The sequence below is a fragment of the Acinonyx jubatus genome, chromosome D4 (assembly GCF_027475565.1).
Source record: "Acinonyx jubatus isolate Ajub_Pintada_27869175 chromosome D4, VMU_Ajub_asm_v1.0, whole genome shotgun sequence".
NCBI classification, from domain to species: Eukaryota; Metazoa; Chordata; class Mammalia; order Carnivora; family Felidae; genus Acinonyx; species Acinonyx jubatus.
Window position 1 is genome coordinate 74,373,884 of NC_069391.1, and position 27,960 is coordinate 74,401,843.

General features: G+C 35.9%; 1 protein-coding gene across 8 annotated transcripts in view; it reads right to left on the minus strand.

Moving 5' to 3' along the window:
- VPS13A (vacuolar protein sorting 13 homolog A) overlaps positions 1-27,960 on the minus strand; it is a 251,081-nt gene that overhangs the window by 53,242 nt on the left and 169,879 nt on the right. For all 8 annotated transcript variants that reach the window (XR_008291251.1, XR_008291252.1, XR_003414530.2 and 5 more), the window contains 8 exons: positions 23,853-23,956; positions 20,070-20,352; positions 16,097-16,492; positions 15,747-15,851; positions 15,481-15,627; positions 11,051-11,179; positions 10,507-10,640; positions 5,031-5,160 (listed from right to left, as the gene is read on the minus strand). Coding sequence is in view for 5 of the 8 variants with exons in the window: in XM_027040998.2 (XP_026896799.1) it covers positions 5,031-5,160; positions 10,507-10,640; positions 11,051-11,179; positions 15,481-15,627; positions 15,747-15,851; positions 16,097-16,492; positions 20,070-20,352; positions 23,853-23,956 (1,428 nt within the window). In the remaining 3 variants the exon portion in view is untranslated. The remainder of the gene's footprint in view (positions 1-5,030; positions 5,161-10,506; positions 10,641-11,050; positions 11,180-15,480; positions 15,628-15,746; positions 15,852-16,096; positions 16,493-20,069; positions 20,353-23,852; positions 23,957-27,960) is intronic.

The following is a 27,960-nucleotide window of genomic DNA, read 5'->3' on the forward strand; positions in this document are numbered from 1 at the left end:
AATCACTTCAACCCCCACTTAGAGTATGGTAATATCCCCCTTGACTAGCCGCCTGACAAAGGCAAAACCGTAGCTTCTCAAGAAAAAGCTAACACTGTACAGAGCCTTAAATTGTCTACGTCCAGCACACAGACAAAATTAAACATGCATAAAGAATAGATAGGAGTGAAAACTAAGAAAAAAGGAGAAAATTTAAAAGCATCCACAAGAGATCAACCAGATAGGCTTTCAAGTAGTTATGATTAACATAATCAAGGAATTATGTAATGAGATAGAGAATTTTGAAACAAAAAACTTCCACAGCAAAAATCCTAGAACTGATCATTTCAACGAATAAAATTAACTCAATGGATGACTTCAAGAGTCTAGACATTGCAAGAGAAGTACAAAGATAGGTTGGAAAAAATATCCATACTGAAGGTCAGAGACAAAAGGATGAAGCAATATACAATGTAACATGAAAATCACAAGGGAGATGGTAAAAAGGTCTAACATTTACATAATACTGGAGTCCTTAGGTGAAGAAAAAACAGAAAGGCCAACCTTGAAATCTGACATCCAGCAAAAATATCCCATCAAAAAAAAAGGGGGGGAGGGCCAAAATAAAGACATTTCCAGACAAATGAAACTGAAAGAGAATTTGTCAGCTGTTGACATGCATTAGAAAAATACTCAAAAGAAGAAAAATGAACACAAATGGAAACATGGAGATATCGGTTGGAATGAAAAATCAAAAAAAGGAAAACATGAGTTAATTTAAATGGATTGTTAATAAATAAACTTTAAAAAAAAGGAGTGGGGGAGAAGCCTGGGTGGCTCAGTTGGTTAAACATCCAACTCCTTAACTCAGCTCAGGTCATGATCTCATGGTTTGTGCATTGATGGCACAAAGCCTGCTTGGGATTTTCTATCTCTGCCCCACCCCTGCTCATGCTCTTTCCCTTGATCTCTCTCAAAATAAACTTAAATAAATAAATAAATAACTGGACGGGGCACCTGGGTGGCTCAGTCAGTGGAGTGTCCAACTTTGGCTCAAGTCATGATGTTGCGGTTCAGGAGTTCAAGTCCCAAATCGGGCTCACCGCTGTCAGCCTGTCAGCACAGAGCCTGCTTCAGATCTTTTGTCCCTCTCTCTCCCCCTCCCCTGCTTGCACTCTCCCCAAATGATAGTAAATATTTAATAAATAAATGGACTATTAATTGCAAAAAGCAATTAATAATACATCTTACAGTATTTAACATATAGTTAGAAATAAAACATGTAAGAGTAATCTGTAAGACGACAGGAGGTAAATGGAGTAAGAGGTTTTTGTTTTTGTGTTTTTTTAAAGTGAGTGAGTTAGAGAGAGACAGAGAATGCGTGCACGCAAGTGAGGAGGGGAGGGGCAGAGAGAGGGAGAGACAGAATTCCAAGCAGGCTCCATGCTTAGTGCAGAGGTTGATGCGGGGCTCGAGTCTCAGGAACTGTGAGATCATGACCTGAGCTGAGATCAAGAGTCTGACGCTTAACCAAGTGAGCCACCCAGGCACCCTTGAAGTAAGAGTTTTAAAGTCCTCATGTTATTGGGAAACTGGTGCAAGTATTATTTTACAGCAGGTTTTAGAAAGTCAAGAACGCATGTTGTGAGATCATAGGAAGCTATAGGTTTCTTTTAGTATGATGAGAACTATATGTTCCTTGCAGAACACCTGTAAGCTATGCTCATGGTCTGTTACAAGAGATACCCGCTATTGTGGAGTAGCATTTATAAGTCAAAAGTGGCTCATAACATACCCAAGTGAGCCTTGTTCCATCACAACAAAATGTGGTCATTTGAGCCAACCAAAGAGAATGCTTCCTAAACTGATGTGGAAAATGTCTGATGCTCCCAGCTGGCACACTGGGTCTCCTGGCCTGAATCCTTCTGAGTAGGTGGGGCAGTTGCAAACTGTGGCCTATGATAGTTTTGTTAAGTTTAAATGTTTAAACCTAACAAAGATAGAACGGTAGGCATTGCAATATTATATACTAATGATGCATGACTAAATACTAAAATGATCAATCTATCAGGAAAATATAACAATTCTAAATCTGTATCAACCTAATCACCTACTTTCAAAATATAACAGCCATATTTAACAAAACAAGAAGATAAATGTATATATCCATGGAAGATTTTGAATACAACTCCACAGTAATGTACAAGCAAACACACACACACAAACTAATGAGCTAGAAGATTTAGAAATTAATAGACTTGAACAAAATGACTTATACAGAACACTGTAACCAACCACAGAATACATACTCTTTTCAAATATACATGAAATAGTCACAAAAACTGACTACATGCTAGTGTTCAAAATCTATCTCAATAAATTTCAGAGGACTGAATCAGAGTGTGTTCTCAAATCACAGTGGAATTAAGGTAGAAATCAACAGATATTATTAGCAAGTTCCCATATTTTTAAAAATCAAGCAATGACCTAAGTAACCATGAAACCAAAATATAAAATATATTTTTGAAGCAAAATATTAAATATATATAAATGAAATTTAGGAAATTTTGAACTAAAGGACAGGAAATATAAAATACATAAAAATTTGTGAAATAAAACTAATGCTGTTTTTGGAGACAAATCTGGGATTTTAAGTGACTTCATATAAGAAGTGAAGAAAATCTGGGGCGGGGGGGTGGCTGGGTGGCTCAGTCAATTCAATGTCCCACTTCGATTTCAGATCAGGTCATGATCCCAATGTTGTGGGATCCAGATTTGTTTGGGGATCCATGCTCAGTGTGCTTAAGATTCTCTCCCTCTCTTTCTCTCTCTCCTTCTGCACCTCTCCCCAGCTCATGCTCTCTCTTAAAAAACAAAAAAAAGCAGGAAAATCTGAAAAACAATGATCTAGGGGTCTGCTATGAACTCAACTGTGTCCCCTCCCACCCCCAAATTCATGATATTGGAAGTCCTAACCTCCAAAGTGACTCTATTGGATACAGGACCTTTCGGAGGTAATGTTAAATGACATCATAAAGGAGGGGTTAGGGTTCTGATCCAACAGGATTAGTATCCCTATAAGAGACACCAGAGAGCTCACTCATTCTCTCCTCCACTATGTCGGGACACAGTGAGAAAGTCGTCATCCGCAAGCCAAGAAGAGTCCTCACCAGCTTCACCAGAACCTCACCACATTGGCAGTGTGATCTCGGGCCTCAAGCCTCCTGAACTGTGGGAAATACATGTCTGTTGTTTAAGTCCCCCAGTCTAAGGTACCTTGTTAAGGCAGCACAAGCAGACTAATGGCTATCTATCCCAAGAATTTAAAAGAAATTTATCAAATTAAAACCAAAGAAAGATGAAAGAATATAATATAGATCAGAGAAGAAATTGGTGAAAATGAACAAAAATGTGCAACAGATCATCAAAAGAGCAAAACAATGGTTTTCTGATTAAAAAAAAATGTAACTAAGAATAAAACTGATAAATCCTAAGTAAAACTTATTGAGGAAAAAGGAATTAAAGCACAAATAATCTATACCAAGAATTAAAAAGAATCACTGTAAAAAAAAGATAAAAAATAGGTGTTATAAAAATATTGTGATCAATATATCAGAAAATCAGATGAAATAAAACACATTCTTAGAAAACCTCTAACTAAAATGACAGAAGCAGAAGTAGAAAACCGGATTGTCCTATATACAGTAACAAAAGAGAATTCATAATTTAAACCTTCCTACACAAAACAACTTCAGGCAGAGATGGCTTGGCTTCACTGGTGAATTCTAGCCAACATTCAAGGAACAAAGCATATGCATCTTACATACATTCATTGAGAAACATGCGCTTCCAAACATGTTTTAGATGTCTGCAAACTTTAACATCAAAATCTAGTACAGACAGTACTCTCTTGTGAATACAGGCAGAAGTAAAACATTAAAACATTAGCAAGCCAATTCCAGAAACGCAAGGTTAGTCTAATATTTAAAAAAATAACCACATAATTCATCCCCCCCTCAAATATGATTAAGTCCAGTTATCTCTTTAAAGAAAAAAATTAAAAGCATAACAACTGATAAAAATTCAATACTCATGGGGCACCTGCGTGGCTCAGTTGGTTGAGCATCCAACTCTTGATCTCAGCTCAGGTCATGATTCAACAGTTCATGAGTTTGAGCCCTGCATTGGGCTCTGCACTTTTGGTGTGGAGACAGCTTGGGATTCTCTCTCTCCTTCTCTCTGCCCCTCCCCCATTTGTCAGTGTGTGTGTGTGTGTGTGTGTGTGTGTGTGTGTGTGTGGGCTCTCTCAAAATAAATGGATAACCTTTAAAAAAATTTCAATACTCATTCCTTCATACATACACTCACATATTTTTATAAACTAAGAATAGAAGGCAACTGCCTTAATTTGATACAGACTATTAAGCAAAACCAAGCCTATAATAAATGATTAATGATTCAGTTTTCCCTCTAAAATGAGAGTGAGATAACCTCTGGCCCATCGATAAGAAATAATAATCAGTGCTAAGAAAAAAGACATTGGAGTAGGGGTCAAATTAAGATGAATTTTGAAAGAGTAATAAAATTTTAATAAAAATTTCTGAAAGTCATTCAAAATGTTACTGGGAAATGTTTACACATAACGTTACCATTATAAAAAAAAAAAACACTCAAAAACAAATTCTTCCATGGATCCCTCCCTAAATGATGCTCACAGAAGCCACACTGACCTAAAATGACTGTCATTACAGATAATGTATCTGTTCATGAGGCGAATGCTGAAAGCACTGACCCAACCCCAGTTTACCTTTTATAACATACCAGCAGCGAATAATGATGTAGACAAAATAGGACCCCTTCCGATCTTCAACATTTTTCATTAAAGTTTAAATGCTGCTTTTAAAATCTTTCGCAGTTTGTTTAGAAGTACAGACACAAAACAGTCCTTAAAACTAGCAAGGCTGACAGAGAATACCTTTAAAAAAATTAAAAACAAACAAAAAAACAAAAAAGGCTGCTGAGAACACCATAATACTCAACCCAATACGTACATCCTTTTGTGTTACTTCACCGTGGCTTTTTCCACATCTCCACTTCAGCTTTCTAGAGCCCACTGGATCAGCCCATGTATAAAATACTGCTTTTCCAGGAGGGAGGGAATCTTCTATTTCACTGAGAGAACTGCCAAAAATAGTAAAAATATGCATTAAGTGCAAATATATGAATATATAAAGAACCCAAAATAATTCTGACTCCAGTGAGATTTGTGATAGTTCTGATTAACAATAGATTGAAATTTTTTCCTTATACAATGAAAAAGAAGTTTCTTAAGAAATAATGAGAATATTCCAGGAAAAGATTTGTCTCACTTAGAAAATAAAGATTTTCACGTTTTTGAACCTTCTTTGTGAACTTTTGTTTTAACACAAATGAACTGTTGGAGAAAATTATTCCAACTATTACCTATACTAAATCTGAGAGAATTTAATTGGTACCTCTTCCCTAAGTACTGGTCATATTCTGGCAAAAACAAGACAGCTGAATTATTTTTTAAAAAATTTTATGACATGGCATGTAATTCTAAGAAATTCAATCAGCTCACAAAATGATTCCCAGAAAGAAAAAAAAACTGGAAAAGTTACAAACCAAAGAAATAACATAATATAACTTTTCTGAGCTGAAGAAGGAGCTGATTCTGCAGGTTACATGACTGGGCATTGCACAAAATTAATTAAAACAGAGTATCATCCCACACATCTTTGTAAAATGTTGAATTTTTAAGAAAATAGAGGGAAACCTGCCCATAAACATGGAGGAAAATCACAGTTACTCAGAAAGGAATAAAAATAAGACTGGTCTCACGTTTTTCTCTAATGGTAAATGCCAGAAAACAATGAAGCAGTGTCTATACAATTTTGAGACAAGAGGTTAGGACTTAAAATTTCATGTCAAATTGTCATTAATTTTCAAGAATAAGGCATTCTTGAACAAGCAATAGCATAACATTATTATCCACAAACCTTTTCTGAAAAACTAACTCTAAGACTTTTTCCAACCAAGCCAGGGATGGCTCAAAATAAAATCTGGGAATTGAGATGTAGGAGCACCTGACCAGCTCATTTGGAAAAGCGTCTGTCTGGCTCTCCATCTCAGGGTCATGAGTTTGAGCCCCACATTGGATACATATACTTAAATAAATAAAACTTAAAAAAAAGACTTGGGATGTAAAAATATTAAGCAACTAGTCAAATAAACTTGTCAAATGCCCCAAAAAAGCCCTGAATAAACACATTTTTAAAAAATCATTTCATATTAATTTCAGTCAAAAATTCCAAATTATATGCAGAAGAAACTGGGAATTTGGAAAGAGAAGCTGAAAATACAAAAGTATTCCATATTTTGATGGGTAAATTAAAAGATATTGTTTCACTCTCAAAATTTAAAATGCACTGAAATCTTCAAGAGAAAAACAAAACAAAACATGTATTTTCCAAATCATCACGAGAAGAAAATAATCCATATAACAAAAAAATAGCAAGGAATCTTAATTTAGTTATTAGAAGGACTAGGGGCGCCTGGGTGGCTCAGTCAGTTAAGCGGCCGATTTCGGCTCAGGTCATGATCTCACGGTCCGTGGCTTTGAGCCCCGCGTCGGGCTCTGTGCTGACAGCTCAGAGCCTGGAGCCTGCTTCAGATTCTGTGTCTCCCTCTCTCTCTGACCCTCCCCCGTCCATGCTCTGTCTCTCTCTGTCTCAAAAATAAATAAACATTAAAAAAAAATTTAAAAAAGAAGGACTACAAATGGGTTAAAGATCTTTATTAAAAAATTATAAAATTAGACAATAACCAAAATTCTCAGTAAAAGAGTATTTAGTTATAGTGCATCTAAATGATGGAATATTGTGCATTAAAAATGGTGTTTTAAAGGAAACCTACATGCTCACAATGCTAATAAAAACAAGAGATGCAGAAATACACAGATAATACACAGATACACAGTAAAATAGTGTGTAAAGAAATGCATCAAAATGTTGACAGTGTTGGGATTTCAGGATCATGGTTTTCTTTTCACAATTTTTCTATGGAATTAAAAAAATTGACCGTTATAATTTTTATATGCAGGAAACAACCATAGTAGTAACAACAAACAGCAAAGCCAAGAGAGGAAAAGCAGAGGAGACAAGTCTTATAGTTTTTGTTTATTCCATGAAAAAAAAATCAAATGTAAATGTAAACAGGATAAACTTAGTTTAAAATATTTAGAAATGCTTTTAATTCATACAAATTTTAATCTGTTTAACTCACTGAAGAATATTCTTTACAAAAAACTTCATCTCAAATTTACCTTAGATAGGAAATTGTAATTCAAAGAAAATAAAGTAACCACAGTCCTCAGAATGTTAACTACACATGCACAGGCACACAGTTTTAAACTCACAAGACAATGCAATTTGACAAATGCTTTAATCTACATATGTAAAGGTAAAATTGAAAACTGGGTGCAGAGAAGCACTTGGGTGCCTCAGTTGGTTAAGCATCCGACTTTGGCCCAGGTCATGATCTCCTGGTTTGTGGGTTGGAGCCCCGCAAGGGGCTCTGTGCTGACAGCTCAGAGCCTGGAGACTAGATGTCAGATTCTGTGTCTCCCTTTCTCTCTGCCCCTCCCTTGCTTGTGAACTGTCTCTCTCTCAAAAAACAAATAAACATTAAAAAAAATTAAAACAAACAAACAAACAAAAAACTGGGTGTACAGATTAAGGTAGTGAGGGAAGAGATCACCAGCAGTGAGAGTTTTTCTGGCAGAAAGGAGTATCAAAAAGGTGAAAACCTATGGAAAGGACCCAGGGGATTCAGGAAACAAAGACTTCAACTGGTCCTAAATATAGGGAAAGAGAAATGTTTAGAAAGGTAGCCTCAAAACAAATTTTACTGGAAAAGATATGGTAAGTCACTAAAAAACTTTGAACAAGAGAGACAGGATTATATTTAGTATTTTTGGAAACCTACCTGTGGTGGCAAATGAGGGTTTAGTAGGGACAAGGCTACAGAGATGCAGATAAAAAAAATCTACTTGAATAAGAAATGTGGGGAGGCTGAGCTAGGATAATTAAGGGAAAGATTAGACAAGAGGAGATCTTTAAAAAATAGCTTAACTATGTGATTTATTAATTACGTGCTACTATTAATTATGAGACTATTAGAACTATTAGTTATTTGATAATTAGGAGGAGGTGGCAGGCAGCCTGAAGCTGAAGAGAAGTCTATGTTGGAGTAAAGATTTGGGGATCACTGGCACACAGGACTCTGGATTCAATATTAAACCAGAGTCTGAGGTTCTTGATTTAATAACTACTTCAAATAATTCTAAGTTTAAATCCAGTGTTCATTACTGCAGATTATTAATTTCATAAATTTCCATGAAGACTGCAGTTTTTTTAGCTATCAGAATTTCAATATAGGATCACTTACTTTTATAATTACAACAGTGCAGTAGATAAGATTTCTAAACACTTTATATCTGAACTGGATAGAGATAATTGCAAGGGCAAAGCCACAGGACAAGCCTGAGAAGTCTCTATTCAGCTTCAGCCAGACTCAACCAATTGTCAGAGAATTAAACTATGATGCCCTAGATCGTTCACAGCATATAAGGAATTACTAACTTTGCTCCTGTGTATGGATCTAGAATGTTACCAGACATACACCATCCTTGAATGGATAAAGGAGATACTCAAGTCATTCTCTGTAGATTTTAATTCTATTAACACTGTATGGGCAAGGCTACTTGAGGGTACACGGATCGGAGGGCAAATGAGAAACTGTTTCTATTTCTTTTTGTCAGCTTTGATCAATCAAATGTTTTTTTTAATAATGTGGATAATCATAAAAAAACAGGGTTCCTCTCTCTCAACTTCTTCCGCAAATGAGAGAACTGATAGGGCAGGAGGAGTTCTAGATATTTGCCAGTCCAGTCTTGGGCTCTGGACTCAATGCTTATTTGATTTAATCAGTGGTTAGAAGCATACATTTAAGCAATGGAAGGAAAGCATAAGTCAACTAAAATCTGGGCCCACTGACAAGTGACAGCTGAAAACAAAAAAGCAGACAAAATGAATTTGAGAGCCTGGGACCAGTAAGAGAAACAAACAGCAAATTGAAACAAATGATACTAAGAGTAGTCTTGGAAAACCAAGATTTAAATCTAGTCTTTAAGAAGCTTAGAAATGTACCAGTCCCTTCCCACACCCGTCAGCAAGAAGAAGGTATCTACTGTTTGCAAAAATCAGACATTTCAATATTCACATTATGTTCACTAAAAATAAGAAAAATGTGAAAAACCAAGTTCTTGTGATAAACCCTGACATTTCTTCGCCAGATTCTACAATGACCAAATTTGCCATATTTGCTTCAGTTCTTACATTTTTCTTTTTTTGAAGCATTTGAAAGTAATTTATGCCACTAATCATCAGAGAAATGCAAATCAAAGCCACAGTGAGCTGTCACCTCACACCTATTAGAATGGCTATTATCAAAAAGACAAGAAAAGAAATTAAGTGCTGCTGATGATGTGGAGAAAAGAACACTACTGTACTGCTGGTGGGAATGTAAACTGGTGCGGCCGCTGTGGAAAATAGTATGAAGGTTCCTGAAAAAATTGAAAATATAACTATATAATAAGATCTAGCTATTCCACTTCTGGGTATTTATCCAAAGGAAATAAAAACACTAATTCAAGAAGATACAGGTATCCCCATGTCACCACAACATTATTTACAATAGCCAAGACATGAAAACAATGTATGTGTCCATCGATGGATAGAGAAACTATGGTGTATAAATACAAAAGATTATTATTCATCCACAAAGAAGGAGGAAATCTTGCCATTTGTGACAACCTCGAGGGCATGATGTTAGGTGAAATACGTCCGAGAAAGACAAATACTGTATTCATTTACGTAAGGGATCTAAAAAGCCAAAAACACAACCATTAAACAACAGAAAAATATAAACGTGTAGATAAAAAGAAAAGAGTGGTGGCTGTTAGGGGTGGGGATAGGGTGTGGATAAAGTAGGTGAAGGTGGTCAAAAGATGCCAACTTCCCAGTGGTAACACAGGTCATGGGATGGACTGCACAGCATGGAGACTATAGTTAGTAATACTGCATTGTATCTTTGAAAGTTGAGAAGAGAGTAAATCTTATCAGGAGAAGAAATCAGAAGAAGTAAATCTCATCAGAAGAAAAAGAATTTGTAACTCCATGTGGTGATGGGTGTTAGCTAGACTCATTTGTACATATACAAATACTGTATCATGATGTTGTGTTCCTGAAACTAGTATCGTGTATAGGTCAATTACACCACAATTAAAAAAAAGTAAATTATAGATATTATGTCAGTTTTACCCCTTTATATGCCAGTATACCTTTTTCAAAAAATGAGAACATTGTTTTACATAGCTGTAATGGCATTATCAGTGCTATGTTGTTAAGAAATCATCATAAAGTCACTGTGTGATAATCTTCTTACCTTTGGTTGTACTGAACAATGTCACTCTTGGTGTGATTTATTAACAGGAATGTAGCTGCTCCATCATGATAATCTGAAAATCTAATAACTGTAGAATGTTCAGCCAAATTAACCTCTGCTATAACACCTCCAAGCTAGCAAAAGAAAAAAGAAAATATTTTCTTATGTGACCATTTTCCAAAGAATATTAACCAATAACGTTTAATAAGACTAGTCATAACTTAATACACTTCTGATGATTAAGAAAGCAGTTCAGGATTCTCTACTGCATGTGTGGGAAACCAGGAACCATCAGTACATCAGTATGTACAGATGGGTCAAATTCCAGATGTGGTACATTATAGCATTCTGGGCACTCTAACTTCCCGGCTTAACAATTAAATTGTTTTATGTCTCCGTTTCCTTTTAGTACTTTATCCTTTTACAAAAAAGCAATGTTTGTTCATTTTGGTGAAAGGGAAAAAAAATCGGACAAATAAAATTACTAGTAAGTATATAATAGCTTCTCTAATCACACACACATGTGCACACACACACCACCCACCTCATCATCCAGGCGCAATAAAATACAATTTTCTTGCTTGTTAAAATGTATCTTTTTGGGAGGGCCTTGATTTCTTTCAACTTGAACAAGCAGTGCATTAGAAGCATCCTCAGGCCAAAAGGGAATACACTAAAACATATATTACAAACATTTATTTTTCTTAAAAAGGTTTCATAATAAAGATTTCATCATTTTAATAAACCTATCAGAATAAACTTAAATCTCTTTCCACAATGCTCTGGCTGTTGCGTTGCTCGGCTAAACAGCCATCAACTGCCAACTTAGAGATGGGTCACCACCTCTGGGCACTGTGGATACAAGCAGTGAAGGGTGCTAAGTTGAAGAGGTATGGTAAGTGGAGGGTTGGCAAAGGGGCTTCAATGTGGTCCAGAGATCCAGAGGAGGGTTGAAAAGTCAGCATGTAAGCTGACCTGAGAAGCAAGTGAATGGCTTAAAACAAAGGGTACATTCAGCTCCTAAAAGTCATAATCAGGTTGTGCACACCATTTGGTAATTAAGCAGTAGCCAAAGTACACACAAAGGGTGAATCAGGTCATGTATGAATCCAAAGTCCTGGAAGTCAAATAAGAGTACAAAAGTAAAAGGGTTATCTGAGGTTTACATTAGGAAATAGGCTCAAAATCTTAAGGAACAACAGGGGCATCAGCGATCTGGAATCCAAACTAAAAACAAACAAGAGGCAAAGTACCGTGAGAGAAGACCAGACAACATGAGCAGAAACAAAAGAGCTGGAGGACAGACAAGGAGAACCAGCACTATCTAAACTGTTCTGTAAACCCTGTCCTTCTGTGATAAGCCCTATCCAGACTGATGACTTCACACATTTCAATGAGACTGTTCATGTGTCACACTCATCATCATGACATGACTTGCAGCAAAGCAGGAGAACCAGGATGTTAAAGCCAAGTGCATTAGCTTGTTAAGTCCATTTTATTCAACCCTAAGAGTTAATTAATGGAACTAGACATGAGACAGGATTAAGGCTGTAAGAGGCTTAGAATGTTACCACCCAGGGCTTTTGCAACCTAGCAGGAACTTACATAGGAGAGTCAAAAGAGCAGCAATACTTCACCGAAGCATATTTCCCATGAGGAACGGAGAAGACAAAAAATGATGCACTCTGAATATCCTCAAGCCTATTTTCTGGTAGACTTGGCTTAAAAATGTATGCTTTATGTTTACAAATAAACACCGCATCTTTTTAAAGAGTTATGTGCTCAAAATCTTGAGATTAGAGCAAGTGCTAATGCACTTGTCTTTTGTAGTAGGAAAACAGTGATCTAAGTAAGTTTAACAAATCAACATAGGTAATAACCATGAGCATGCATCTTAAGGTTGACCACTTTAGGCCATAATTGTGATGTAAAAAATTTAAACTAACAAAAGAAAACTTATCTCAAGAAAAGCTGAAATTGAAAACAAAAAGAAACTGAAAGGGGGCACCTGGGTAGCTCAGTCAACTGAGCATCCAATTCAACTCAGGTCATGATCTCATGGTTTGTGAGCTCCAGCCCCTCGTTGGCTTGCCGTCAGTGTAGAGGCTGCTTCGGATCCTCGGTCTCCCTCTCTCTCTGCCCCCCCCCCCCCCCCGCTCAAAAAATGAATAAACATTAAAAAAAAAAAACAAAGTAAAATAAAAAGTTAGGCAGTTGTAATTGCAATTAATGTAAACATAAACTGAACAAAGACAGAGGGTGTAAAAGTTAGGTTTTTAAAAAAGCTAAGACCCAACGATGTTTTCTGCAACAGACACACAAATCAAGACACAGAACTGCTGTAAGTAAAACTACGTAAGAAGCTACACCTAGAAAACATCTAAAGGACAACAAATCTGGAGTTGGTCATCTTAGCATCTAGACAGAAGGGCTCTACATCCAACAAATCAAGAACCTTAGACTTCATGAGCACATGTGAAACATCTGCAAAAATACATCATATATTCATTCAACAAATATTTGGCAAGAGCTGGTAATCACTGATCACTGCTCGGAACCTGCTAACTGCTCTTCATTTCACTCAAGAGCAAAAGCTAAAACCTTTGGAATGGCTCAAGAAACTCTCCATGATTGCTCTTCACTCCTGTTACACCTTGTTCTCCACTACTTCCCCCTCTCCAGTAATATTGGCCTCTTTTGCTACTCCTCAAATATGCCAAAAATCCTTCCACTTTAGGGCATCTTCCCGGGCTGATCCTTCTGTCTCTAATGCTCTTTCCCAAGATACCCACATGGCTGAGGATTTCAGTTCCTGGCTAAAAACCTAGGTGCAATTTTGCAGGTCACACCATAGGCAATTACAAAGGCCTCATCTGGCAGGGCTACACTGCCCTCCTCTTGGCTGAGTAGGAGCACAGTCAGCATACAGCAGTATCAAGGACCCAGCCCTCACCTCCAGTCATGCACTTACACGTGTCGGAATTCCCACCTAAGTTCCCTTTATTCAGAGGCCTCTTTATATGGCCTGTGGCAGAGGCCTTTTTGAGGACCTCCCTCCAAGACCTCTCTATCAAGGACAGAGGGGGAAGCCTGCAGAGGCTTTCTCTCTCCTCTCAGTGTTCAGTACTTTTCTACTCTTAGCTCTTCCCCCCTTGTCATGGCTCATCCTCTAAGTCCATAAAAGTGTAAGAGCCTTTTGTTCCAGGCTCCCTTGACAGCCACACGACCCCAAAGTCTGTGCTGATCCACCTGAACCCTGACCAATGCTGCTCCACACGGAAAGTGGAAGGGGGAGAGTGGGTACTTTCTCCAGGTTAGCCTCTTGCTTACACTATGGGAGGAAGTGACTAAGGGCTTGACAGTCATTCTCAGTTTGGCTTGCTGTCCTCCAGCTGCTCCAACACCCGGCAGCTCAGCTGAGCTCTTGGCAACTGCTACCTCCCACACTGCCTACATGTCTATTCAAATATGACCTCAATGAGTCCTATCCCTTGACCACCTTATATAAAACTATAGCCCACTGTGTTTGTTAGAACTCTTAATAATACTTCCTGTCTTATGCTCTGTCTTATTTTCTTTTCCCTGATTAGACTTTTCACCTTTAAACATACTATGTATTTTACTGATTGATTATACCATTATTAATGTTTCTACATACCCCCAGTGAAATGTAAACTACACAAACACAGGGACTTGTGGTTCTGTTAACAGATGTATCACAAGGCACATGAGAAATACACACAGATATTCATTAATGAATGAACAGGCAGACTTCAAAAAAAGTGCAACTGCTCAAAGAAACATAATTATGCAAATAAAAACCTGAAAACTTAAATAGCAGTTTAGACACAGAAAAGTAAAAAGTTATTAAAGCTATACATTTAGAATTTATCTAGAATGCAGCAAAGAGAAATACATAGAAGGAAAATAGAAAAAAAAATATATAAAGAGATATGGAAGAGAGAATACGGAAGTCTAGAACATACTGATTAAAGGCCAAGAAGAAACCAATGGAAAAACAAAGGAGATGCAGTATTTAAATAGAAAACAGTTGCAAATTTTACAGCAAGTACGAAATAGATCTACAAATCTCAGAGGAAAGCATCTCAAGCAGGACATATAAAACGGAGCCCACACATGGACAAATGGTAGTATGACAGCAAAACAGCAAAGACAAAGATCATGAAGGCAACTGGGAAGAAAAATAACCTCCAAAGGAATAACAGAATCACAGCAGAACTTTCAACTATAGTGGAAGCCAGAAAATGGTGGAGTAAAATCTAGATATGTTGAGAAAAAATAGAATTCATTAGCAAGAGAAATTATCATAAAAGACGATGGTAAAAATTTTTATGGATAAACACAAACTAATGGCATTAGCTCCAAAACAAGCTCTAAAGGAAAATCTACAGAACATATGTCAGGAAGAATGGTCCCATCAAGATGGTTTGAAAGCAAAAAGGCACAGTGAATAAAAACAGCAAATAATGTCTCTTAAATTGTAACAGATTTACAATAAAATTTCTTCAAAAGCAAAATATTCCATCAGGCAGTCTTTTTACTAAGCTTTTATGCAGAGGTCTAATAGCTAAACATGGAACCGAATAAAAATTTCACTCCTAAGTCACTACCGTCTTCTTAAAATCTGGCTTAGCTTACTCTATAAAGGCATTCTTAACAGCTTTATGGAAAGAACAAATCATTTCCTACTTTTTACTGCATTTATACTTTATCTAGTCTTCTTCTGTGTGTTTTCACTGTTTGGTTACTAGTTGTTAAATATCTACTTCCCTTATCAAGCAATACATTCCTAAATGACAAGGTTTGGTTTTTAAAAATTAAGTATCTAGAGCCTGGTACAAATAAAATGGAGTGTGGGGGGCAAATTAAAAACTTACAGAGTGGTTTCAGGTATTTAACTTCAAGTAAAACTCAAAATCCAAAGAGGTACATTTTTGACATTCATCTACCCACCTGCTCTAAATCAAGAGAGAGCCATTTATCATTTCCCTCTTCAGCCACCGATATATGGTATTTGCTTTTGTTTTCAATCATATAAAAAGGGGTAAAAGTCACAATTCTGGTAATGTTAAAACTGCTGAGGTCTATAGTGACACCAACCTAAAGGGAAAAAAGAACATTTCAAAAACTGTTACATTACCACAACATCCTAATAAAAATAAGTATTTGATAGATATAATTTAAATACAAGTTTCTTGAGGAGCAAAGAATGAACTCACTTGATACTCCATTTTCAGGCCTTTACATTTAACAGCTCCATGACTCCCAACAGTATCAATTGAAAACTGATCTGACAATTCACTATCAGTTACCATAAGCTGAACCTAGAAAAAAATTTCCAAATACATTACAATTTAGATATCTTTAAAAATTCCTATGTAAATTGATAAATTTTTTGCTTGTTAGCATAAATATTACGTTAACGCACTAAACGTTTCCGCATACTAAAATCTAACATTTTAACCTCAAACATATGTTATTTCTAACCTGTTTCATAATGTTCTTCAAAACTTTAAAAAAGAGTGATAAATAGCTGAAGAAAAATGAAAGTTTAAAAAATCTTACATACCTTATTGTTATTAAAAAAATGCTTTGGTTGAAAAGAAAAGAGAATGGGCTTTTTGTAATTAGGTGGATGCTTTCGATGAATTCCATCTGCTTTATACTGTAACATTCGACCAGTTTTATTGACCATCCAATAAGGACTATGAAATGCCACAATGGTCTGGCCAATATTGTAAGTTACATGGATAGCAATATCTAAATCAGTCTTTTCTATTTCTGTAACACAGGTGAAATTGATGAAACTAATATCTTGCTGATTAGGTTTTATACAATATTCACTTTTCCAATCATGATTAAGATAGTCAAGTAATTTTAAATGTAGTCTGGCTTTATCCAACTGTGCAGTACAAATATGGGCTGACTGTCCTTCATTTAGAGTATAAACTCTGTGTTCAATCCCCTGTAATAAAAAAAATACAGTAAAATTTTAAATGTGTCAGAATAATATGCCAAAAACCTCTCTTTAATGATTGCAAATAGCATACACATAATGCTTCTGAAATACCTCTGTCAGAACAGGTCAGAAGACTTATATTTGACTTCTAACTCTGCCAAATGTGTAAGCTTCTATAAATTATTTAATCTGAGACTTGAATTATCATATTTATAAAATGGTCTAAACCCTCCACTTCAAAGAACTATGAGGATAAAATTAAATAACATCATGAAAAACTATGCTGAAATAAACATTATAAAGCACTATAATTAGTAAAACATTAAAAAAATCTTATCCACTAGTGATTGTAGTTTTGAAAACTACAAAATAATGAAAAATGAAAAAAAAAATGATAGTAATCCAAAATAAGCAATCCTAACTAATTTCAATTTCTGCTTTTTAACAATCCCTCATCACCCATTTCCAATCACTGTTTATACTACACCTTACGTCTCAAAACTGTTCATTTCTCTCTGTCCACCCTTCCATGACCTTATTAGTTCATGTCTCTTGCTTTAGTCTCTTAACCGTTCTTGTCCCTTGTAATCCTCCCTCCATACCACAGCTAAATTCTCTTTTTAAAAATTTATCATATCCTTTGGAAACTAGCAAACAAAATGTGATCCCCAAAAGTACCAAATTAAAAGTCTTTGAGAATGGAACACACATAGATAGTTCATCACCAGTTTTTCCATCATCTCTAACCTGATTCCTTAGTGTTGTTATAACAAAGGAATCTCTTAAAGATTTTTAATTACTTAAAGCAAAGCTAATGCAAATTACTCATGTCTGACATCTTAGTTAATATTCCACAAAATAAGAACAGTAATGGTTGGTGGTGATGTGAGAGAGGTAAATAAATTGCAACCATAGTCCTGTCAGGCATTATGCTAAATCTTTTACAAGCATTATCTAATTTCATTTTCCCATATACCCATTATACAAGTTTTATTAATATCCCTATTTTATGGACTAGGACAAATGATATAAAAAGATAATACAACTTGCTTAAAGACATAAAGCTAGTAAATGAAAGAGGTAGGATTCAATCTCAAATCTATCTGACAGCAAAGTACAAATTGTTAACCACTATAGTATCTGCCAACCATATGGAAGAGATATCCTTAAACCATAGATCTGTTAACTCTGCCCCCCCAATTTATCAGACAAGTATAAACATATAGTAAATCCCAAAAATTATTAATAGACCACTACAAAAATAATTACTAGACTACAGTAAAAAGCTACCTTCTTATATTTGATAGCATGGCAAACAGAATGTTTACTTAAAAACTACATTGTTGGTGAAAATGCAAACTGGTGCAGCCACTGTGGAAAACAGTGTGGAGGTTCCTCAAAATTTAAAAATAGATATACCCTATGACCCAGCAATAGCACTGCTAGGAATTTACCTAAGGGATACAGGAGTGCTGATGCATAGGGGCACTTGTACCCCAATGTTTATAGCAGCACTTTCAACAACAGCCAAATTATGGAAAGAGCCTAAATGTCCATCAACTGATGAATGGATAAAGAAATTGTGGTTTATATACACAACGGAATACTACGTGGCAATGAGAAAGAATGAAATACGGCCTTTTGTAGCAATGTGGATGGAACTGGAGAGTGTGATGCTAAGTGAAATAAGTCATACAGAGAAAGACAGATACCATAAGTTTTCACTCTTAGGTGGATCCTGAGAAACTTAACAGAAGACCATGGGCGAGGGGAAAGGAAAAAAAAAAAGAAAAGGTTAGAGAGGGAGGGAGCCAAAACACAAGAGACTCTTAAAAACTGAGAACAAACTGAGGGCTGATGGAGAGTGGGAGGGAGGGAGGAGTAGGTGATAGGTATTGAGGAGGGCACCTGTTGGGATGAGCTCTGGGTGTTGTATGGAAAACAATTTGACAATAAATTTCATATTAAAAAAAAAGATGGAAAGATCCCTGTTATAACAAAAGAATCAGATGTAATCTGTTAAAACAAAAAGTACTTAAAAGAAAAAGCATCTTTATAGAGCATAATATTCTTTTTAGAAAACAAACATAAGAGGGGTGCCTGAGTGGCTCAGCTGGTTAAACATCCAACTCCTGCTCAGATCATGATCTCCCGGTCCATGAGTTCAAGCCCCTCATGGAGTTCTGCGCTGATAGCTCAGAGCCTAGAGCCTGAGAGATTCTGCGCCTCCCTCCCTCTCTGCCCCTCCCCCACTCACATTAGTGCACACGTACGTGTGTGCATGCACTCTCTCAACAATAAAAACATAAAAAAAAGTTTAAAAACACTAGCATGAGAATAATATAATGTAGGCTGTTGTTTCTATTTGTCTAATATTTTAAGACGAATTCTCACACTTGTTTCAAAAGTTAGTGTCCATCTTTTAAACTAATAAATGAGATACACATGAAAGAAAAAGATTAAATATATATACACAGGCATACCTCAGAGATAATGCAAGTTCAGTTCCAGACCACAACAATAAACCAAATACCACAACAGAGCATGTCAAATAAATTTCTTGGTTTCCCAATGCATATAAAAGTTATGTTTACACTATACCATAGTTTATTAAGTATGCAATAGCATCATGTCTAGAAAACCATGTACACACTTTAATGCTTTATTGCTAATGAACATTAGCCATCATTTCAGCTTCCAGCAAGTCATTATCACTGATTATAGATCATAACAATTAATAATGACAAGTCTGAAATATTACAAGAGTTACCAAATGTGGCAAAAAGATATGAAGTGAGCAAATATTGTGGGAAAAATGGAGCCAAAAGACTTGCTTGACATAGGGTTGCCATGAACCTGAAATCTGTAAAAAAATGGTTTCTCTGAGAAGTGTGATAAAGTGAGGTATGCCTATATTCTAAACGTGAAATGATTATCTTCACCTGAACCACTACTTTCAGATGATGTAATTACAGGCAGTTTTTATTATCTCTTTTTTTCTGAATTTTCTAGTGTGTGTGTGTGTGTGTGTGTGTATATATGTATATATATATATATACACATATATATATACTATTTTCATAAATGATTTTAATTTTTTTTCAACGTTTTTATTTATTTTTGGGACAGAGAGAGACAGAGCATGAACGGGGGAGGGGCAGAGAGAGAGGGAGACACAGAATCGGAAACAGGCTCCAGGCTCCGAGCCATCAGCCCAGAGCCTGACGCGGGGCTCGAACTCACGGACCGTGAGATCGTGACCTGGCTGAAGCCGGACGCTTAACCGACTGCGCCACCCAGGCGCCCCAATGATTTTAATTTTTTAAGAGAATGGTATATCACATTTGTGCATGTAACATATTCAATTTAGCAGCCATATTTCTAAGGTAAATCATGGCAAAAACCCTCTTTTTATACAGTATGATTGAAGCATTTCTTTTCCATTTGAAGGACAGCTGGACTGCCCATTCACCAGTGCTATTAATTCATATGAGAACATTTAAACATTGTTTTGTTGCTCATAATGTTAAATAACCAAAGCTACAAAATCAAACAGGAAGGCATTAAAAAAACTCTAGAATACCTCTATATAATAAGCAATTTTGTAAGGAAGAAGATTTCGGAGGAGGATAGGCGGCCACAAATGCATTATATATGGTAAGTCCCAACCATCTTCTGAATACACAGAGAGAGATGCCAAATTATCTTTTTCTGGGACAACATTAATAATAAATGGTTTCTTAGCAGCGTTTATAGATCTACATATCTTCTTTAGAAGAGTGCCTTCATTTTTTATAATTTCTTCAAAGTCAATTCTTTCACACACTTCATAGTCCTCATCTTCTGGCTTCAGAGAAAGAGGTGATCTGTGTAAAGGATTAAACAGCATACTTTAAAATGCTTTAAAAGAAAAAAAATTAAGTGATTACTACTTAGGAACAATAAAATTACATCACTCCCTGCTCTTGTAATAAATTTTTATATTTCCCATTCTTCTTAGAGATAGGTAAGATAGACCAATGAATGGATGTTTTCATAACTTTCTGAAACTAATCAAATTAATTGGCTCTTAAGAGGAGAATATTTTTCAGGGTACCTGGGTGCCTCAGGTGATTAAGAGTCTGACTCTTCATTTTGGCTCAGCTCATGATCTCAGTTTCTTGAGCGTGAGTCCCACATCAGGCTCTGCGCTGACTCTACAGTTAAAATTAAATCACTACCTTTTCAATGTTAATCACATGAAAGCTTTCAAATAGATACGTAATTGCTGAAACACTGGGCATAGTTGCAAAAATGGTTGCAAGAAAATCATATGATTAATCTTTATAAACATCACATTCTGTTTGCATTTGAACTATATTTTAGGTTTCATCATTTTTCAAATGCCCAAATATAAACACTTAAATATTTTTGTACTTCTAAAACCAATCACCTATAATTTGACACTATCCCTTGCAGATGAACAACTTGTCCATACTATCTCCAAACCAGATTGTCTGAAACTCCAGTCCTGTAGTTTTAAATACCCAGCACACCCTTCTGTAATGATGTCTGATGATGACTTAAATTTGCTAGATTGAACCCTAAACTGTCCATGCCACTTCTCAGTGTGTTCCTTTCAAGGAACTTCTAACTACTAGCACTCTGGACTATAAAATACTAGACTTTTCCATCTTCTTTGACATACACATAAATCTAATGAACTGTCAAGCCCATTCTCAGATTTAACCTGTTTTATTTCTACATTCTCTATGACTTTCATTCTCTTTTCTAGTCTTTTAATACTTAAAAATAAAAACTTTAATTTTCTCTAAGTTAAACTAATGCCAATAAAGTCATCTGGATTATCAAAACCTTTATTGGACCTATTATTTACGAGATGGTAAAACTGGAAATCAACAAATGAATAAGTCATTCTTTACTCTTAAGAGATCCCAATCAGGTGGGGGATGTAATGTTAAAAGAAAACTACTGCATTGTGATAGGTACAAAAACCATATGTACACAGCAGACTGAGGGCATGCGAGTGTGGTTAAGTCTTTCTAGACAGTTGCAGAGCATTTTCCAGAGGTGAAAATTTTGCCAAAATGCTTTGTTCCGAAGAAAAGACTTGAACTGGAGAAACATGCAAGGTTAAAGCAAAGTTTAAGAAATGAATAGGAAGAAAACACCAGAGAAAGATGATCAATGGTGAGAGGTTCTGAATGAGAAAAGCTGATGGGGTGAAAGATCTTGAAACATAAGGGTACCAGATGTTAGAAGAGGGAAGAAAAAGATGACATGAAAGATAAAGATGGGGCCCCTGGGTGGCTCAGTTGGTCAAACGTCTGACTCCTGAACTCGGCTCAGGTCATGATCTCACAATTTGTGACTATGAGCCCCGCATCGCCTCTGCGCTGATGGCACGGAGCCTGCTTGGGATTCTGTCTCTCCCTCTCAAAATAAATAAACTTAAAAAAAAAAAGATTAAGATAAAATTTATATAAATGAGGGAGCAAGTACCTCAATGTAAACTTAAACTATGTTTCAAATGTTACATTACAACACGTATAGGACAATCAACTCCCAACTATTCCTTATAGTCACTTACAAACTCTGTGCTTTCAGGCCTCCTTACTTTTATTCACCCAATTCCTCCCACTTAACACTGCCCTTCCCTGCTAATCTGTAATTATATTTTATCTTTAATGCATGTATCTCACCCAGGAGTCCATCATTAAGACCTTCTTTGTTTTCTGTAGTTTTCTGCAACTCTTAACTGTTCTGTATCTCTACAACCCAGTTTGCTTCCTTCTGTATTTACATAATGTATCAATCTCTCAAGGGTAGTAGCAACGCCCAACTCATCGTAGCATTCCACACCAGTGCCTTATACAGCAAAACACTTGACGTTTTTTAAATGAATTAAAGAATCAGTATATTTAAATTCTCCAGGGAGAGGTAGCCATTTGTTAAAGACCTCATAACTTAAATGTAAGTGTACCTTTGTTAAATATAAGACCTCAAACCTTAAATGTAAGTGTACATCTCAGAATTAGATTAGACAAATACCTAATGTGAAATATAAGCTGGTTCATCACTAATAATTTTAATTAAGATTAATTAATTTCCATTTGACAAGTTAATATTTTACCCCTGAACCAGAAAGTGTAAAAATACTCTAAAACACTTTTTATGGACAGAGTCACAAAATATACAGCAATCATTTATTAAAAATAAAGCAGAATGCCATTACCTTTTCTCATTCAAGGACAAAAGGAGTTGAAACTTTTTACAGGAATTTTTAAACATATCCTACATGCTACCTTTAGTCTCCTAACCCACCCAAAATCTTTCCTAGAATAAGGTCAGATACTATGAACAACCATTTTGTTGTTCTCTCAACAAGAGAATTCTTGCCCTCAGCAAGTCTGAACTAAGCAATAAAAGGCTCATTAGGGCTGAAGGTGTAAGCAATAAAATACTTTTTAGTAGCAGGTCTACTAACTGAAAATATGTGCCTAAACCTGCTAGATTGCTTTCTAAGCATTAGGGAGTCAACAGTGAACTTGGCATGGATCAGAAGGACTAGAGGAAGAGCGTGTTTTGGCACTGCTTGTAGCTTTGCCTCCACCCTCCAACGCAGGTCTGGGTCCAGGGCTAGCATGTGTTCTGAAATGGTACTTAGACAAACCACGATGATTATTCTCAGGAAAGTTCTACTTTCCAAGAGAGTTCAATATCCCTAAAAGAGATTATTTTTTAATTCCTGATTATATAAATATCCTGAATATCTGTCTGTTATGATATTAACCCTAAAATTCTAAGACTAATACATCATCAGCATCCTGTAAGAATTTTTACCTATAAAACTTTGTATCAGGTTTAATCTAATTTTTAATATTTAAGATCAATGTACCGCATATCACAATTTATACTATAATTCTACCACTGAACAATACATAGGTAAAAAGATGAAATATTTTATGTTTCTAAAAGGATTTTTTAAAAATTCTATTCTAAAACATTTCAAAGGTAAAAATCTCTTCATAATAGTATATTTAAATCTAGAAGCTACCAATCGTGCTCATCATTTTGTAAAAATCATGAAAAAATGATATGGTTATGATGGCTATACTGTAAGCATGTAATAAATGTATTTACTAGTAAAAGCGTAAGTAATTTACATGGTATAAATTAAACACATTACATTTTCCTTTAAAAAAATTTATAACACCTTTTAAGCACCCTGAAACTGAAATAAGGTAGACAAATTATTAACAGATTTGATTAAACTTTAATCACTTAAAGACAGATATCCCTATCAAATCAGAAACTAAAAATTCCATGGCACCTTAGAGCAAATAAAAAAGAAAAAAAAAATCACCGGTAAGATGTTAATGGTATGTTGAATTCACTTCCAGGTGAAGCTGTTCCCAATAAAGTGTCCCCTTCATAAACAGAAAGTGGAATTGAAAAATGATTTTTAATCTGAGAAAGAAAAACAAATCATATTTAGCACCATTAATCTCAGAATTTAAAGACATTTAAAAAACATTCCATCAAAATATCCCAATAAAGAAACTAGTGGGAGATATTTATCTTTCTTATAGAAGTTAGAAAAGAAACAAGCATGCTATTATTTATCCTAAAAATTACAAGGAAAGTTGCCACAGTTTTATAGAAAAAATGTGTCAACAATACTTTAAAAATCCTCAAAAAAGGTCACAGGCTGGGTAATGTGTACTTTTGTAAATCACTGTTGTATGCTCCTGATTGGATAAGGTACTCTCTGAAGTGTATGGAGACTATCTCATCCAAAAAGTAGCATACAATAATGGTATAAAAGGTAACATCACTGAGATTACTATATGTTATCAGATAAACTTCCAAACACTTATATTTATCCTTGGGATGGATAAAAACAAACTAGTCAGTAAAACCATTTTATTATAATCTTTCTAGATCTCTAGTAAAATTATCCTATTAAAAAATAATAATAATACCCAGGGACACCTGGTGGCTCAGTTAGTTAAGCATCTGACTCTTGATTTTAGCTCAGATCATGAGCTCATGGTTCACAAGTTTTGTGTTAACAGAGCCTGCTTGGAATTCTCTCTCTCTGCCCCACTGTTCTCTCCCACTCTCTCTCTCTCTCTCTCTCAAAATAAATAATAAAGAAACTTAAAAAAAAATCATACCAAAACAGAAAACATACTGAGAATTAAGAATTGATAAATGGATAATCTTAACTACACTATGTTTTTTTCTAGGTAAATCACTGGCTCTATTTGAAGCAACAGGGATACCTTCAAATTTCTATAGTGTCTTCAAGAATTTTAAAAATAGCATATAACTATTTAAAAAATAAAAAAAAATCAGTAATAGGTAGAACAGGACAACAGTCATCTTTTAAAATAGTTAACTATAAATAAAAAATGAAAGAGAAGAATTTCTGTTTTCAGCCATGATGGAATAATAGGGACTATACAAACATTGCCAATGTAAACAACCAAAACACAGGAAAAAGAACCTACATTAAATAAAGGTTTTCAGATACTGGGCAGCATATAGAACAGGAAAGAAAAAGAATAAAAAAGAAACCGCCAAATTATGCAGTAAGACTACCCCAGCTTGCTGCCTGAAGTTTTTCAGACTACTGTGGGGGCAGAAAGAGAGGTCAAACAGAGCTCTGTCTGCTGAAGTCAAAGAGACAGATATGAGAATCCGGGGAAGCCAATGTGCCTTAAACGCACAGCACGTTGAGGAGTGAGTAACTGGAGAGGCAAGAGTTGCAGATTTAAGAGTGTCCCTATTGTCAAAATTTCACTTCATTACTGACTGGAACATGCACATGAACATGACTGAAACTACTGAAGGCTCAGTAAAGATCAACCTCCAACCAACCGTCAACGGGAGTTCTCTAAAGCAGCTCAGGCCTCCTCCCACAGCAGATCTGAGCAAACCTTGCTATGACCATGTGCCACACTTGCACGTTCTCCTGTAGCAGGAGTCCATCCAAAGTGGTGTCACAACCCTGGCAGTGTGCAAGGAGACCCAACAAGGGCCAGCATCACTCCACAGTGACTCCTGTGATGGGAGAGGGGGAATAACCACACATACCAGTTCAACTATGGCCTGAGCAATGGGCTAGGGGCAGACAACTGATCTGACTGCAGGCCTCACCCACCAATGAAAGCTTCTTGGGGACGGACTACAGTTCTGGCAAATACAGTTTGAACCAACTCAACCTCAAGGCAGCCCCAGACTGGACCACTAACAACACAGGAACTAAACCCTGTCCCCAACAGGCAAAGAGAGCCATCTCAGGCAACTGAATAGAAGGCAAACTCAGCTAAGCCACGATAGCAGGATATGTGCAACACACATAGGACACACATCTGAACTGCCACATTCTGGGGAACATGGGACATTACAGTGTAGGATGCTATAGAACCTCTTCTTCATAAAGCTATTACTTTCAGGAGCAGGAGATATACCTGACTTTCCTAACACATAGAAACAGACACAAAGAATTAGACAAAATGAGGAGACAGAGGAGTATGTCACAAATGAAAGAACATGAAAATCATGGTAAGAGACATAAAATAAAAATGGAGATAAGATGCTTGATAGAGAATTTAAAGTAATGGTCATAAAGATGCTCACTGGACTTAAGAAAAGTGAGGAGGGTCACAGTCAGACCCTCAAAAAAGTGACAGAAAACATTAAAAAGACATCATCAGAGATGAGTAACTCAATAACTGAAGTTAAAAATAGTACACTAGAAGAAGCAGAAGAATTTATCAGTGATCTGGAGGACAGAGCAAAGGAAAGCAATCAAGCTGAAGAGGAGACAGAAAATAATAAAAAATGAGAATAAGGGAACTTATTGACATACATGATTATAAAGATCTAAGAGGAAAAGAGGAAAAAGGGGGCAAACATTTATTTGATGAAATTAATACCTGAAAACCGAGGAAGGACAAATCCAGATCCAGATGGTACAGAGACAGCCCAACATAATCAACACAAGGAGGTCCACACCAAGACACAGTAATTAAAATGGGAAAAACTGTGATAAACAAACAATCTTAAAAGTACCAAGAGAGAAAGGAAACAGTTACATACAAGGGAAACCGCATAAAGCTATCAGCTGATTTTTCAGCAGACACTTTGCAGGCCACAGAAGAGTGGTGATATATTTAAAGTGCTGAAACAATAAACCTGCAATTAAGAATACTCTATCCAGCAAGATTATCATTCAGAATAGAATGAGAGATTAAGAATTTCCCTGATGACTACATGGCAATGAGAAAGAATGAAATATGGCCCTTTGTAGCAACATGGACAGAACTGGAGAGTGTTACGAAAAGTGAAATAAGCCATACAGAGAAAGACAGATACCATGTTTTCACTCTTAGGTGGATCCTGAGAAACTTAACAGAAACCCATGGGGGAGGGGGAGGGAAAACAAAAAAAAAGAGGTTAGAGTGGGAGAGAGCCAAAGCATAAGAGACTCTTAAAAACTGAGAACAAACTGAGGGTTGATGGGGGGTAGGAGGGAGGGGAAGGTGGGTGATGGGTATTGAGGAGGGCACCTTTTGGGATGAGCACTGGTGCTGTATGGAAACCAATTTGACAATAAATTTCATATATTGGAAAAAAAGAATTTTCCTGATAAAAAAAAAAAAAGTTAAACAAATTCATCACCAGTACTCAGACTTACCAGAAATGTTATATGGGGCTCTGAGTGGGAAAGAAAGACCATAAGGAAGAGTAAGAGCAGCATAAAAACAGTAAAATTAAGTGATTTGCAAAATAATATAAAGTATGACTCACATACTTAAAACGTGGGAGGGGGAGACAAGAGTTAAAGTGCTTTTAAAATGAGTTCAAACTTAAAAGACTATCATCCTAATATAGACTGATATATGCATAAGATGTCATAAATAAATTTAGTGGTAACTACAATTCAAAAACTGATAATGGATATGTAAAACGTAAAGAGAAAGGAATCCAAGTATATCACTACAGAGAGAAGAGAAAAAAAGAAAATAGAAGAACTACAAAAACCACCATAAACCCATTAACAAAACTGCATTAAGTACATACCTATTAACTGCTTTGAATGTAACTGGACTAAATGCTCCAATTAAAAGCCACATGGCAACAGAATGGATAAAACAGCAAGATCCATCCATATGTTACCTACAATAGATGTGTTTCACGCATGAAGACATATACAGAATGAAAATGAAAGGATGGAAAAGCATTTATCATGTAAATGGAAGTGAAAAGAAAACCAGGATAGCAACACTTACATTGGACAAAACAGACTTTAAAACAAAGACTGTAACAAGAGACAAAGAAAGACACTATATAATCATACAGGGGAAAAGCCAACAAGATATAACTGTAAATAGTTATGCACCCAATATGGGAGAACCCAAATACATTAAGCACCTATTAACAAATATAAATTAAGCAATTGA